Genomic DNA, 15638 nt, shown 5'->3' on the forward strand with positions numbered 1-15638 from the left:
CACATTGTATTAAGTACACCACATTGTATTAAGTACATCACATTGTATTAAGTACATCACATTGTATTAAGTGCATCACATTGTATTAAGTACACCACATTGTATTAAGTACATCACATTGTATTAAGTACATCACATTGTATTAAGTGCATCACATTGTATTAAGTACACCACATTGTATTAAGTACACCACATTGTATTAAGTGCACCACATTGTATTAAGTACATCACATTGTATTAAGTACATCACATTGTATTAAGTGCATCACATTGTATTAAGTACACCACATTGTATTAAGTACACCACATTGTATTAAGTGCACCACATTGTATTAAGTACACCACATTGTATTAAATACATCACATTGTATTAAATACACCACATTGTATTAAGTGCATCACATTGTATTAAGTACACCACGTTGTATTAAGTACACCACATTGTATTAAGTACACCACGTTGGAAGTAGAACAGTTGTAGTAACCATGGATACTGTATTCCTCTAATGTGTCCGCAATTGGTATTTTGTCTAAAGTCAGGATTTGTGGGCAGGTTTTACATTATGTTTTTTGGCCACAGGGGTATGTTCCATTTTTGGTGGGGTGCAATAAGGCACTTGTTGTTATTAGTCACTTTAGTTTGGGAGGCTGTCTGAATGGTGGTCTCATCCCTCTGTATAATCTATGTGTATTTGGGGGAAATTAGTAAGAGTAAAAATACTCCCCCCGGGTAGGGTGAGACCCAGCTGTGCAGTCTCTTCTCTTGTAAAGGGACAGCTAATAAGTAAAGGGGTTGTTCACCTTCACATTAGTAACAGTATGATGTACAGAGGGATATTCTGAGACTATTTGCAATTGGTTTTCATTTCTTATAATTTGTGGTTTTTTATTCAGTAGCTCTCCAGTTTGCAATTTCAGCCGTCTGGTTGCTAGGGTCCAAATTCCCCTAGCAACCATGCACTGATTTAAATAAGAGACTGGAATATGAATAAAAAGATGAGGAATAAAAAGCAACAATAACAACACATTTGTAGCCTTACGGAGCATTTGTTTTTAGACAGGGTCAGTGAACCCCCCCACCCCACCTGAAAACTGGAAACAGTCGGAAGGCAAATAATTCAAAAACTATACAAAAGAAAAAAATAAGACCAGTTGAAAAGTTGCTTAGAATTAGTCCCTGTGCCTGTTAGTTGCCTGTGCAATCACACCACATAACTAATAACTAAAGTCTCACCCATTGGTATTTCTACATGTGATCTGCTCAATGCCTGAGTGGACTTGTTCCCCTATGAGTTAACTCTCAGTAGGATGTACAGAGGGATATTCTGAGACAATTGCTTTCTTATTATTTGTGGTTTCTGACTTATTTAGCTTCTTATTCAGCAGCTCTCCAGTTTGCCGTTTCAGCAGTCTGGTCGCTAGGATCCACATTACCCATTGATTTGAATAAGAGACTGGAATATGAATAGGAGAGGCCTGAATAGAAAGATGAGGAATAAAAAGTAGCAATAACAATACATTTGTAGCCTTACAGAGCATTTGTTTTTTAGATGGGTCAGCGACCCCCGTATCAAAGCTTGAAAGTGTCAGAAGAAGGTGAAAAACTTTTTGAGTGTTGCTTAGAATTGACTATTTTATAACATGGCAAATGTTAGCTTAAAGGTGAACAAGCTCTTTCACATCCATCATTCTATCCAGTATCCCACGCTGAACCAGCAAATACTACTTGTGTTTCCTTTCCCAGAAATCATAAGAGCCTGGGCCCATGGGCACATGAACACTTACCATCTCAACAGGAGCAGTGTGGGAACTTGTACAAACAGCTTTCTGTGGCCATCTTGCATTCTGGTATCAGGTTTTTCAAGCAACTGCCAACTCCTCCCATCCAGTCTTTTCTCTCTGAAGATAAACTGAACATAGACACAAGGGGGCAAATTCACTAAGATGCGAAGTTGCGCCAGGCGTAACTTTGCCGCACTTCGCCAGGCGTAGTTTCGCCAGCGCTCCGCAAATTCACTAAAATCCGAAGTTGCGCTCAGGGGTAGCGTAAGGTTGCGAAGTTGCGCTAGCGTTGATTCGCTATGTAAAGCGAAGTTACGCTAGCGAAGGCTAATTTGCATACGGCGCCAAATTCAAATTTCAATGGAGGAATACGTATCAGCACTACAAATGCCAAGAAAACCTTCAAATCATCAAATAAAAATTTTTTTTTGCCCTACACATGTGCCCACTGTCTAGGTAAGTTGCCATGAGTCAGGAAATGTAGGGGGGAGGAAGGGGAGCCCCAAAAAAAATTTTGATCTTTTTCAGCCTATCACCCATAATGTAGAAAACACGCCAGCGTTTTTTGGGACTTAGAAAAAATTTTGATTTTTTTTTTTTAAACAATCCCTATCTACTCTATTGCGCTTCGCCAGGTCTGAGGTGGCAAAGGAAATCTAGTGTAAAAGGTAGCGTTCAGTACACTGCGCAAGTTAGTGAATTTGCGTAGTTACGTCGCTAACGAAAATTCGCCTGGCGTAAGGGTGCGAAGTAACACTAGCGAAACTACGCCAGTGTTCGTTAGTGAATTTGCGCAGTAACGAAAATGCCAAACGCTAGCGAATTAACGCTAGCGTTCGGCGCTTAGTGAATTTGCCCCAAAGAGCCTGGAAGGAAAGCAGCCAGAAGGAGCCTGCTCCCATCCAGCCCTCACGGAGAAGCAAGTCTGTAAAGTCTGCCTTAATGAGGCATCATTCTTACTGTTGAAAAAACAGGCAGTTGGATCGAGTACTGCATCGGTTTGTTGTTGGGATTTTTAATCCTGGCCAAGCGACAGCTGCCGATTTTCAATATATATCGGGGAAGCCTGCTGGAGGGCCTATACACCGCCAATCACCTGCTCACTTGGTCTGTCTGCAGCTTATATCAGCCCATGTGTGGCCATCATTAGCACCAAAAGTTGATGTGTCCGTTACAACAATCAGCAGGTGTACTACCCACTCTGTGAATGAGGGACTTAATCTTAATGATGTTATGGAATGGTGACAAGAAGCAGCTTTATCAATTATATCTATAGCTAGGGCTTCTAAACTGTGGGTCGCAATATCAAAGAAGCTCTGAATGCAACATTAGCAGAGCAGATACTCTAAAAGCCATTGATAAAATTAATGTTGCTATGAATTTGTGGCTGAAGCATCCATGGAGGTGCTAAAACTGGCAGCAAGAAGTGTGGGGTTGTCAGTTGAAACAAGGAGGAGCTTATGACTAAAACTTTGGAATGTGGACACTGTCACAGTACAATTTGTGTTCTTTATCATTTTCAGGGCAGTTTCTCTTTGGTACAAAACAATCAAATAACGAAAAGTGCATTTCTACTGCAAAATAATATATGTTAGAGAAATTCCAGGAATGAGAGACCATCATACAAGGAAGCTATATCTTACAAACCAGGCAGACATTTTAACAGACAATTGTCCTGGAGGATTCTCTCCTGAGAGATTCAGGAATGACATTCCAAATATAAGGAGTCACAAGAGAGAAGGGTTTGATACGGGAAACAGCAGTAGTAGTGGGGGGTACAACCAAGCGGTTGCTCTGAGAGGAGCGGAGGTTTCGGGCAGGAACATATAGAGAGACAAGAGATGAGATGTAGTGAGGTGCAGAGGAATGAAGGGAAGGTTATGAGGAGGAGTTTATAAGTTATTCTTTGTTTTATAGGAAGCCATGATAAGGACTTCAGCAGCGGAGGGGCCTGTACCTTTTGGATGAGAGGAGGAGAATTCTGGCAGCAGTGTTTAATACAGACTGTAGGGATAATAATCAGCATACAGATGATAATTAAAGCCAAATGAATGGATGAGATCTCCCAAAGACAGAGAGTACAGGGAGAACAACAGCGGACCAAGTACAGAGCCTTGCGGCACCCCAACATTAAGTGGAACTGGAGATGAGGTTATATTATCATAGGAGACAGTGAATGTTCGGTTAGAAAGGTAAAAAGAGAGCCAAGATGTAGCCTGGTTACGGATGCCAAGCAAATACAGAAGCGGTCAACCGTATCAAATGCAGATGATAAGTCAAGGAGGAGAAGGATGGAGAAGTGACTTTTGGCTTTAGCAACCTGAAGATCATTTGTAACTCTGCACAAAGCAGTCTCAGTAGAGTGACCAGGCCGGAAACCAGATTGCAGAGGGTCCGACAGATCATGGGTGTGTAGAAAGTTAGTAATACGGGAGAACACAATACGTTGTAAGAGTTTAGAGGCAAGTGGTAGAAGTGAAAAAGGGCTGTAATATGACAGACAGGATGGATCAAGAGTGGCTTTTTTAAGAATAGGCTTTACACAGGCCTGTTTGAAAGGAGAGGGAAAGGTTCCAGAAGCTAGAGAAGAATTGAAGATGTGAATAAGTAGTGGGGTAAGCTCTGCAACACAGTGTTTGAGCAGAGAAGAAGGCATAGGGTTAAGGGGGCAAGTTGTGAGTGGGGAGGACAAGAGAAGCTTGGAGACTTCAGACATTGTTAGCGGAGGGAAGGAATTAAGACATGCAGAAGGCGCTTAGGAAGGAGGAGCTGGTTTACATTAGTAGAGGTAGGGATCTGATTGTGGATGGACTCTACTTTGTCTTTAAAGAAATCAGCAAAGTCCTGAGGAGAGTGTGTCTGGTTGACTGATACTGTTGATGAGGGATGGAGAAGAGTATTGAATAGAGAAAACAGACGTCATGGGTTGTATTCTGCTAAAGGTATTCTAGAAGGCTGAAGTAGGAGCTCATCTGTATGGGCTCAGAACATTTTAGACAGACTTTAGTCAGTCAAAGTCACTAGTGTTGACTGAAATTTTTCACCAAGTTTTGCTTCAAAAATGATGCCAATAGACTCTAATGGGTAAAAAAAAATTCTTGTGCGTCAAATATTTGCAGCACATAAAAACAATTTGTCACCCAAAAGCATCAATGTATTTAGGTGAATTTTAACCCTTTCCAGAATTTTCCCTTAGATTATCACAAATTCTCTGTAGTCTCAACAGGCCTTGTACAGTTACCAGCACTTTTGAGTCTATACTTATCTAGAAGTCATTCTAATCAAAGCAGAACAACTGTTAAGAATTCACATAAAGGCAGTAGTGTAAACATGGAGTCCTTAAGGTGGCTCATAAACTGCAACAAAACAGAAGTTTCATCTGTTAAAGAATTCAGATTATTGGAAATTCTTCTTAAAGGAGAAGGAAAGGTTAAAACTAAGTAAGCCTTATCAGAAAGGTCCATCTAAATATACCAGTAAACCCCCAAAGTAATGTTGCTCTGAGTCCCCTGTCAAAAGAAACACAGCATTTCTTTCCTTCTATTGTGTACTCATGGGCTTCTGTATTAGACTTCCTGCCTTCAGCTTAAACCTCATTGCCCTGGGCAAGAGCATGCTCAGTTTGTTCCTCTCCCCCACCCCTCCCTTCTCTACTGTAATCTGAGCCCAGAGCAGGGAGAGACTCTGGCAGGAAGTGATGTCACACCACATTAATACTGCAGCTCCTATTCTAAACAAACAGAGAATTTCTAGAGCTTTTTACTCAGGTATGGTAAAATATTCTATAGAATAAATATAGCATTCTAGCTTGCACTATTGCAGCTAATCTATTGGCAATAAAATGCATCCATAGCTTTCTTTCTCCTTTAATACCAAATTTTACTCCATCCAACGGCCATTGAATGGTAATAAAAATCGTTCACAAAGTGTTATGAGAATTAAAGAAGACCATGGCTCTAAACTATCAAAGTCTGAGTGGTTGCAGCATCTGAAGCAGTGAAATGGGCAGGATTAACACCTTCTCTTCATAAGAATTTTCTTATAAATTGGTACAAAGACTACAGTGCAAGATCCCAAGTTGTACCAGTCAAGTTAGGGTTCTCCAAAGAGAATTAAAGGAATATCTTTGACCACTTCAAGGTGGACAGTACTGACCATGAATGCAACTTTATGGGGCTGAGGAGCCTATATGAAGGGTCTCACAATTCAGGGACAACGGAACAGTTGGCAAATAAATCAAAAGTTTCACCTAGAGAGAGCTTGCAGTAATTTAACAAGTTGTATTGGACAGAGACTATGGAGTCAAAGAAGAAGTAGTGCCCCGGCTATTATGGCAGACATATGTTCACTCCAGCCTGTATAGATTACATTTTGGACTAACTATACTGAAAACATTTTTCATTTCACGCAGTCTATTTACCTGGCTTTATATTTACACTAAACTGTTCCTTTAACCAGCACTCAGTGGCATCCAGTAACTAGTAATTAGGTTTCTTCAGGCAGTAAATAACATTAAACCAGTTCTGACAGCAAACGCCGCTAATGCAAAGAGAAACCATTTACTGCAAAATCAAATAGGTACTACATAGTTAGCAGTTAGAGACTTCTACTGCAATCATGTAGTACATGCTTGGTACATAAATGGTTAAAGGGTTTGTCTTGTAGAACAAGGTTTTCTGGCTATCATTATGCCCTGATGAGTGAAATACACCATAGGATAGAATGTGTTCCCGTGTAACACATAAAAAAGCCACTCCACAAGACTACATTAGGATACGCCCTTACCCAGATTTCTGGAATACTTTTAATTCTGACTACTCAGTAACTAGACACACTTAACTTAAATCAATGCTAGATTGCAAGTTATAGGTTTTTTTTTTCCGTTTTCAAGATATTAGTATCTTAGAAACTCTCTGTCCTGGCCAGCTGCAGGAAGATTAAGGGACTGATGCAGGAAATGTCTCCTGATAGTAGTGCAGAACTGCAAGAATGAAAAATAAAAAGTTATGTGAATTGAAACATTTCTCAGGAGAGCAATATGAGCAGTTGTTTTAATTACTTTCTTTAATGACCCACATACTCAAAATCACCGCACTCCCTACCCAAGTGCAAAACTAACTCCTCCCCCCCAAAAAATAGATTCTGCAGCCATAAGTATTACATCTTTATTGAAGGGGAAACATTGATCCAAAAGTATGAACAATGAATTTTAAATGAAACAACTCAGATGCAGTTGAACTGCAGACTTTCAGCTTGAATTCATAAAAAAATGAATTTCATAAAAATATTTTTGTTGAAACACAGAAACACCAGAGTTGTTTCATTTAAAATTCATTGTGGTAATGGACAGAATCAAAATTGGAAAAAAGCTGTCTCTGGCCAAAGATTTATGGACCTAACTGTATATGTCCAGTTACTATCAGAAACCAGTTACTCTCCTGTGTGTAACAGGGAATGTGCAGTAAGCTGGTAACGACGTACAAAACACGCCCCACAATCAGTACAAGTATATGGTTTCTCTCCTGTGTGACTTCTGAAATGTACGGTAAGGCCTGAGCGACTGGTAAAACAATTCCCACATTCAGTGCAAGTGAATGGTTTCTCCCCAGTGTGAATTCTGAGATGTCTATTAAGGTCTGTGCGACCGGTAAAACATTTCCCACATTCAGAACAAGAAAACGGCTTCTCTCCAGTGTGAACTCGGAGATGTTCTGTGAGACCTGAGCGACGGGTAAAACATTTTCCACATTCAGAACAGAAAAATGGTTTCTCCCCTGCGTGACTTCTCCAATGTACACAGAGGCTCAAGCGTTCTTTAAAGTGTTTCCCACATTCAGAACAGGAAAATGGCCTTGCTTCTGTGTGCATTACTTTATGGATTCTAAGGCCTGTGCTATTACGGAAACATTTCCCACATTCAGTGCAAGTGAATGGTTTCTCTTCTGTGTGAACTCTGAGATGTCTGGTGAGGTATGTGCGACTGATGAAACATTTCCCACATTCAGAACAAGAAAATGGCTTCTCTCCCATATGAAGTCTGAGATGTTCGTTAAGGCCTAAACGACGGGTGAAACTTTTCCCACATTCAGTACAGGAAAACGGTTTCTCTCCTGTGTGAGTTCTCCGATGTATACAGAGGCTCAAGTGGTCTTTAAAATGTTTCCCGCATTCCAAACAAGAAAACTGCTTCTCTCCTCTGTGTATTGTGTAATGTCTATTTAAGTCTGGCTGACTTGAAAACAATTTTCCATATTTGGAGCAAGAATATGGTTTCTCTCCTGTGTGACTTCTCAGATGTAAAATAAGGTCTGACTGGCACACAAAAAGTTTTTTACACACCGAACAGGCAAATGGTGTTGCTCCTTGGTGAGTTTTCTGATGCTTGAGAAGACCGGCCTCAGTTCTAAAGTGTTTATGGCACTCAGAACAGTTATATGTGTCCACGATAGGAGTAGGTGAAGATGTTCCCTGTATCTTTTCTGTGGGACAATCTCCACAGCCATCTGAATGGTTTCCCTCTTCACATGAAAGTGGCTCCTCTTTAATACCAACTGATATATAATTAGTTGCCAAGCTGTTATTCAAGCTGCATCCAATGATAGGAGTAGGTGTGTCTGTTCGCTGTATCTGTTCTGTAAGTGGATAAATGCTGCAATCTGATTGGTTTCCCCCTTCCCATGAAGCCTCTGCCTCTTTAATCCCATTGGCTGGTGGGGGCTGTTCCACTGGAGAAATTTCAGGGTTTGTGACATTTTCTTCAGCACAAAATTCTGCTCCTTCAGCCCCAATCTTGTTTGGCCCATTATTACAACATAATGTTCCTCCCAGATCAGCTGGAATCTCTCTCTCATCTTCATATTCACAGTCTGGCAAAGATACAAACAGGAGAAATAATTATCACAATTTATACATATATGTAGGGATTTGTTGTGTTAGGAACACACTGACAGTAATACAGTGTAAAATCTCAGATATAAAACCTTAATGTGCCATAAATAACTACATTAGGTTTTTAAACTTTAGTACAAATCTTCCTGGAGTGGTGTTGTAGTCCTGACCAAAATAAAGAAGACCAGCTAACATCAGGGATAATCTCACATAACTGAGGTAAATAAATATCTTTATATTTATATATTGTTTGTACTTAGTGTTAATTTATTGTTGAGGTTATAAAGATATTATTTAAAGTGTTTCATTTTACACTGTCAGTACAATCCCCAATTTATTTGTATAGCATAAAGTTATAGATTATCCAATCTTTACACGGAATGGACGGATTCTGAATGCCTTCGATACTTGATCAGGTCAGATGGAATCTGAGTTGGTCTGTCTGGTCCATATCTGTCCACTTGGACCATTTCTACTGTGGATAAACATCTTTAGCAATACAAACATCTTCCAGCAGAGGTGCCAGGTGTCTGCTATTTGGTTACCTGCCCAATATTTTGCTGATGGGCTTCTGGGGGGGGGGGGGTTATCACTCCAAGTTGCAGTGTAGCAATAGAGAGTGACTGAAGTTTATCAGAGCAAAAGTCATTTAAAAATGGATTTCAGTGCCGAAAAGCAGAATGAAGAAAAAAACACCCATTACTCACCCAGCGGGTGAAGCTGCTGAGGCTCATCCTTTATTCCTTCCTCATAAAGGTCCTTGTTTCCTTTTATATAGTCCCACTCGTCCAAGGAAAAATAGATGGAAACATGATGAGTCCTTATGGCAACCTGTCACACACAATGTTCCAGTCATCCCCCAGCCAGAGAAAGGGATTATCATCCACTGTTACTAAACAATAAGGGGCCGCTGTACCCACCTCTCCAGTCAGCAGCTGGATGATGTTGGACATGAGTTCCAGGATCTTCTTGTCATTCTTGTTATTTTCCTTCTGTATGACGGAGCCAGGGGCATGCAGGGCCCCCCCATCATCTGACTTCTTCCTAGGGATGTAGTGCTAAATATTGAAAGGAAGAGAGAATGGTGTTTGAGCTGCAGAGAGACCCCCTTTGTACAGACAGACAGTCTCTTGTCAGTGTGCCAGTCACAGTGCCCCTCACCTCTCCAGTCAGCAGATAGATCATCTCCAGTGTCAGATTCAGGATTCTCTCGTTCCGCTCATTTTTATCCTCTTTTCCCTTCATCCCTGTGTCACTCGCTTCCTCCCACATTCCCATTGGCTCCTCGTGGGGAGACTGACCTGGAAGTGACCCTGGAATTAAGCATTTACACATTTCTATACAGGATTATTCCCAGCAATATCCCCCAATAGAATTACAGGGCCCAGATCAGGCTGGCATTTTAAATACATAGAGGCCCACTCAGCCCACACAGAGGCCCAAACAGCCACCACCAGCCCACTGAATACTGACTTTCTATGGCACCTTAAAGCAGCCCCTCTGGCATTTGCCAGAACCCACAGATTGCCAGTCCGGGCCTGGCCCAGATCCATAGAATCCCATTAAATGTCCCTACAGTCGGTGTCCCTGTGCCTTATTCTCATGCTGAGGTGAGAGGACAGAGTGGGGCTGGTTGTGCCCATGTGACTGTGGGGTGGGAAGGAAAGAGTTAAGGTTACTCAGTATAAATGAGGGGGAATCCATGTTTAATACTAGTGATTGTGGCACTTGAGGAGTATAATATGAAGGTTCAGTAAAACACAGGCCTTGCTGGAGCCCATGAGGCAGAGCTGACTGTACAGGGGGAGGGGCAGAGACTAGGAAGTGGTTGCTATGGTAACAGTGAGTACACAGGGGACACAGTAGGAGGGTACAAGTCACTATACAAGGTGCCCTGAGAGCTTGCAGTCTGCCTGTACTTCACCTGATAGAATGTACGGAAGCCTGCGAGGCCTCCCCCGCTAGCAGTGCTGTAAGTGACAAGGATAAAGCAGCGCCGGCTCTGTACTGGTACCGCAGCCTGTGAGAGGGTCTCGGCCATGAAACAGGACAGGTGTGTGAGGCACAAGTACAGACAGACGCATGAGGAGACCCCCCGCAGCCACTAAACACTTTCAGACGCAAAGTAAATGAGTATGGCCGCACAGAACGACACTGCTGCAAAGGAAACCTACTTGAGCTACACACAGCCCCGCACAAACCGTAACCAGCTCCTCGCTAACACCCGAGACACCGCTGTGTGAGAAGCTCCGTCTTCTATCCTCGCTCAGGGAGCAAGCTTGCATTGGATTGGATCTGACGTGCCACGTGACACTTCCTTTCTCTTGCGCCGCTGCTGCTGCACTCTGGGAAATGTAGTTCTTTTCTCTACACGTCAGTATTAGCGGCGCGGTTGCACTACAAAACCCCAAACACCGTTGATTAGCTCATATTTTGTATAAAAAAAGCTGCATTTAAGCGCTAAGGCTCAGTGAGTGTGGGAGGAGCTTGCAGCGGGTGTGGCTCCAGGGTCCATTCTCTATCGCTGACTGTGGGCAAATCTCCAGCAGTTTCTACTGCACTTACCGACCTGCTGCGCCTGTTTCACCCCCCTCCCTACACAAAGGAACGGCCCCTTTTATAGCTCCCAAGTTGACACATTTATGTTTCCCCTCACCATTGCTTGTCCCACACAGCTTAGGAGTGAGGGGCTGAGGCAGGGAAGCCATTTCTCCCCAACATCCGGTTCAGTCTGAGGTAATCTTCTCATGCCCCGCCCATTCCGGTGCCGCCATTGTCTGCATTGGGGTCACTTCTCAGTGCTGTTCCTTTGTGTGAGCTGCAGTTGGAATGACAAAATCAGATCATGGCTTCAGTACAAGAGTGTGTGTATATAGTATACAGATTATACAATTGTACCAGCCATATCCTCCCAAGCCTCACAAATGTCCCCCACAATTTGTCTTCTCACAGGCCCAGCTACAATGGAAGCTCCTGTACTTACATGACAATCATCTCACACCCCCTCACACACATGTTCAGCTTTTGTTCTGTCCCAGTGTTTGGCTCAAGGAGCAAAATATACAAATATACATCCCCCCGTGTCACATGACATATTCACACGTATTCACCTGACACACAGCAAAGAGCGATAATAACACTGACATTTGGTAACTAGATAAACAAAAAAGTTGGAGCAAGGTACTCTGATGGGTCACACATAGATCAGACCAAAAAATGAATAAAAATATGAAAATTGAATTTAAGCATCTCTCGCCTAACGCGTTTCATGTCACTGGGACACTTAGTCATAGGCTTGAGGGTTGACAAACGTGGGTCAGTATTTAAAGGCCAAACAACCAATCACAAGAAGGGGAGGGGAAACATACAAATTGTGTTTAAAATTTTTAAAGGGATCACGTGCCCTACTATAGGTAATATACCTGTACATATCAAGGGCACCTTTCTCCTTTAAGCGGTGAAAAGAGAATGGGATAGTGGTTCAATTAGGGTCACACAGGTCCGGCTGCAGGAGGACTTGGACATGGAATTGAATTGATTGTTTTAAGGCCCCCGGAGTTTCTGGGGAAGTAGGTGTGTCTGTTCCCTGTGTCTATTCTGTAAGTGGATTAATGCTGCAATCTGATTGGTTTCCCCCTTCAATGAAGATTCTTCCTCTTTAACCTCATTGGCTGGCGGGGGCTGTTCCACTGGAGAAATTTAAGGGTTTGTGAGATTTCCTTCAGCACAAAATTCTGTTCCTTCAGCCCCAATCTTGCTTGGCTCATTGTCATTGTTATGTTATGTAACGTAATGTTCCTCCCAGATCAGCTGGAATATCTCTCTTATCTTCATATTCACAGTCTGGCAAGCAGAGATTATTTGATTATAATATTTATGGCACGGCTCATGCATACAGATGTACATCTAAACACAGTCGTATCCATTTCTTTAATTTTATAAAGTGCATTGATAAGAAAACATATTTGCTGTTTAACAGTAACAGTAGGATGCCAGTCTGGTAAGAACACACAAGTAAAAGTTGTCATATTGGGTCTTTAAACCCCCTCATGCTGTATCCAATAATATACTACAAAGCACAACTCAGTATATGCAGATTCCCCCCCGAGCAGCACGTTGCCCCCCTGACTTGGCCGGATTCTGTTCCCAAGTGAGCTTTATTTACTCCTACATTGTACTTGAGAGAAGAGCCAACTGTGCACTTCTTTATCTCTACGTTTGTGTTGGGTACTGTGTTACACTATCAGACACACTCCCACACTCCCTTTACAGGCCTCGTCCTTGCAACAAACTATATTGTTGTTCTAAATGGATGTTTGGAATTTTTGAGGGCCTGGATCCAGCTCAGTAATCAGCTCAATCTCTTGTGGTAGATTTGTTGTATCTCTACTACATAACCACAAACCCTGCAGGTGTTCTGTGTCTGATCAATATCTTTATGGCAAATGTATGAACTGGATTAGGTTTGTGACTGCAATAGCTGTTTGGCCTTCCCAGACAGAAGGGGTGTGATACTGTAGCAAAGGGGTCCCCAAACTTTTTTACCCGTGAGCCACATCTAAATACACAAAAACTTGGGGAGCACCACAAGCATGGAAAAAGGTCCTAGGGGTGTCCAATAAGGGCTGCAACTGGTTGTTTGGTAACCACTATATGGACTGGCAGACTACAGCTGGTTATGGTTGGCAGTTCACATGGTGTTTATGCACCAAAACTTGTCTCCAAGTCAAAAATCCAAAAATGAGCAGCTGCTTTAAGGCCCCTGGGAGCAACATTTGTCATTGGGTGGGAGTCACTGCTGTAGTGCAAAGACAACTGCTCAACTGAAAGGGGAGAGAATGTAATTATGTATAATTTAGCTCAGTACACAGGAATCCTGAACGATAGAAGCGTAGGAATGCACTAAATGCAAAATTCAGTTTGGAATTAGCTGGAATATATTGTGCAAAACTTGAACTCAGCCAAACTGGATCCAAGTCATAAATGTGACTTTAACACTCTCGCCAAAAACAGTAACACATTGTTAACTCATAAAGCCATTCTTATTGTGTAATCCCCAAATCTCTCACCCTTCCATCTCCCATGTACCACTTTCACCCTCCCCATAAACCATCCCCCACTTTCAGAGTTTTAATTCTACACTTCTGCCCAGGTGATGGGTTCAGTCAGGCAGCAGAAGTATTTGTGACTGTGCACGAGAGATGAACGTCAGCCCCCGGAGAGAAGGAAAAGCTTTCCCACATCCACATCCCACATTTTAAATATCCTCCATTTGAAATGGAAGGATGTTCCTTTTGAATGTAAAGTAAACCCTCTATTTAGGGACTCAATTTTTACATGGAAATTGCTATTCTCCAGTCACCGTTTTAATCATATGCAGACTCCTTTCATGCCAATTCATCTCCTTTGGAAAAACTCACAACCCAGATACTACTCCTTGCTTTCCCTCTCTAAAAAACGCCATCCTCTTATGATTAGAGACTTTGTGGATCCTACTAATGGGAACCTTCTTTCTTGGGCAGTTTTAAAAAGACAACTTTGAAGATTTGAAGATAGAAGATCACTTTCTCTATATTATTGTAAAAAGCGCTTTTTTTCAGTTGCCAACAAAAACCTCTATGCCATTCAGAAACATTGGTTAGCTGAGGAGCTAGCTAAAATAGAAGATAACTGGGGGATCTTAAATATAGATTAAATATAGATTATAAAACATGGAAACTTTGGTGTCCCCCATTTAGAATAATGTACCCTCTTAAAGATGCAGCTGTAAAATTTACAAATTATTTGCATTGTGAAATGACCCCTTCCCAATTGTCCTCTTCTATTACAAAATTTAACAAGCATTTTACCTCAGAGGACTGGAGAGTCCAGCATTTCAAAATGATCCACCTGGGATACGGGAAGCTTTTTCACAAACGTAAGGGATTGGGCCATATGTCATTTTGCCCAAAAAGTAAGCATGAGAATGTAGACCTGTTCCATTTCTTTTGGAGTTGTCCCCGGATTAAGTTGGTCTGGCAAAGACTAAAAGACTTCATTGGTTCAAAGTTGAAAATATGCTTTAATTTCTCTCCAGCTTATGTCCTAAAAGCCGCAAAAAGACCCAAAGCCACAAAAGGAGACGAATTTGAATACCGAAAAGACCGAAAGCTGTGAAAGGAGCCGAAGTTGAAATCTTGAAGCCGCGAAAAGACCCGAAGCCACGAAAGGAGCCGAAGTTGAAGTTCTGAAGCCACAAAAAGCTGTGAAGCCACGAAAGGAGCTGAAGCTGAAGTCTTAAAGCCGTGAGAAGACCCGTAGCCACGAAAGGAGCCAAAGCTGAAGTCCCACAGAGGCGAAAAGACCTGAAGCCACGAAAGGAGCCGAAGTTGAAGCCCCAAAGCCGCAAAAAGATCCGAAGCTACAAAAGGAGCCGAAGTTGAAGTCCTGAAGCTGCAAAAAGACCCAAAGCCATGAAAAGAGTCGAAGCTGAAGTCCCAAAGCGTCAAAAAGACCCAAAGCCATGAAAAGACCCAAAGCCACAAAAGGAGCCGAAGTTGATGTCCTGAAGGCGCGAAAAGACCCAAAGCCATGAAAGGAGCCAAAGTTAAAGTTCTACTGAACACCAATGAGATTTTTTGCATTTTATTAAACCCCAAGCCACCCATGTATTATTTTAATAATATTTATTTATTTTAAATAGTATGGGGGGCCCTGGCGCCATTTTAAAAAAAACTTTTATGGGGGGCCCTGGCACCATTTTTTTTTACTTATGTGGGGCCCTAACCATTAATGATTTTTAAAAACTTTTATGGGGGGCCCTGGTGCCATAGATGTTTTTTTACTTATGTGTGTCCCTGACCACCAATGATTTTTTTATAACTTTATGGGGCGCCCTGGTGCCACAGTTTTTTTTAACTTATAAGGGGGCCCTCACCATTAATGGATTTTTATAACCTGTGTGGGGGAGTTTTACAGTTTTTAGCATT

At 42.0% G+C, this 15638-nt stretch overlaps 2 protein-coding genes across 2 annotated transcripts in view; both read right to left on the reverse strand.

Annotated features, from left to right (window-relative positions):
- Positions 1–1959, reverse strand: part of LOC108704248 (oocyte zinc finger protein XlCOF22-like) — a 14078-nt gene extending 12119 nt beyond the window's left edge. Inside the window, exon 1 of the mRNA XM_041579039.1 lies at positions 1786–1959. The gene's annotated coding sequence lies outside the window, so the exon portion shown is untranslated. The remainder of the gene's footprint in view (positions 1–1785) is intronic.
- Positions 1–11445, reverse strand: part of LOC108704201 — an 80279-nt gene extending 68834 nt beyond the window's left edge. Inside the window, exons 1-4 of the mRNA XM_041578127.1 lie at positions 11327–11445; positions 9832–9983; positions 9591–9728; positions 9378–9501 (exon numbers count right to left, since the gene is read on the reverse strand). Of these exons, the coding sequence (XP_041434061.1) occupies positions 9378–9501; positions 9591–9728; positions 9832–9983; positions 11327–11378 (466 nt within the window). The 5' untranslated portion in view covers positions 11379–11445. The remainder of the gene's footprint in view (positions 1–9377; positions 9502–9590; positions 9729–9831; positions 9984–11326) is intronic.
- Between the last annotated feature and the right edge of the window lie 4193 nt (positions 11446–15638).

Source organism: Xenopus laevis, chromosome 9_10S (genome assembly GCF_017654675.1).
Source record: "Xenopus laevis strain J_2021 chromosome 9_10S, Xenopus_laevis_v10.1, whole genome shotgun sequence".
NCBI classification, from domain to species: Eukaryota; Metazoa; Chordata; class Amphibia; order Anura; family Pipidae; genus Xenopus; species Xenopus laevis.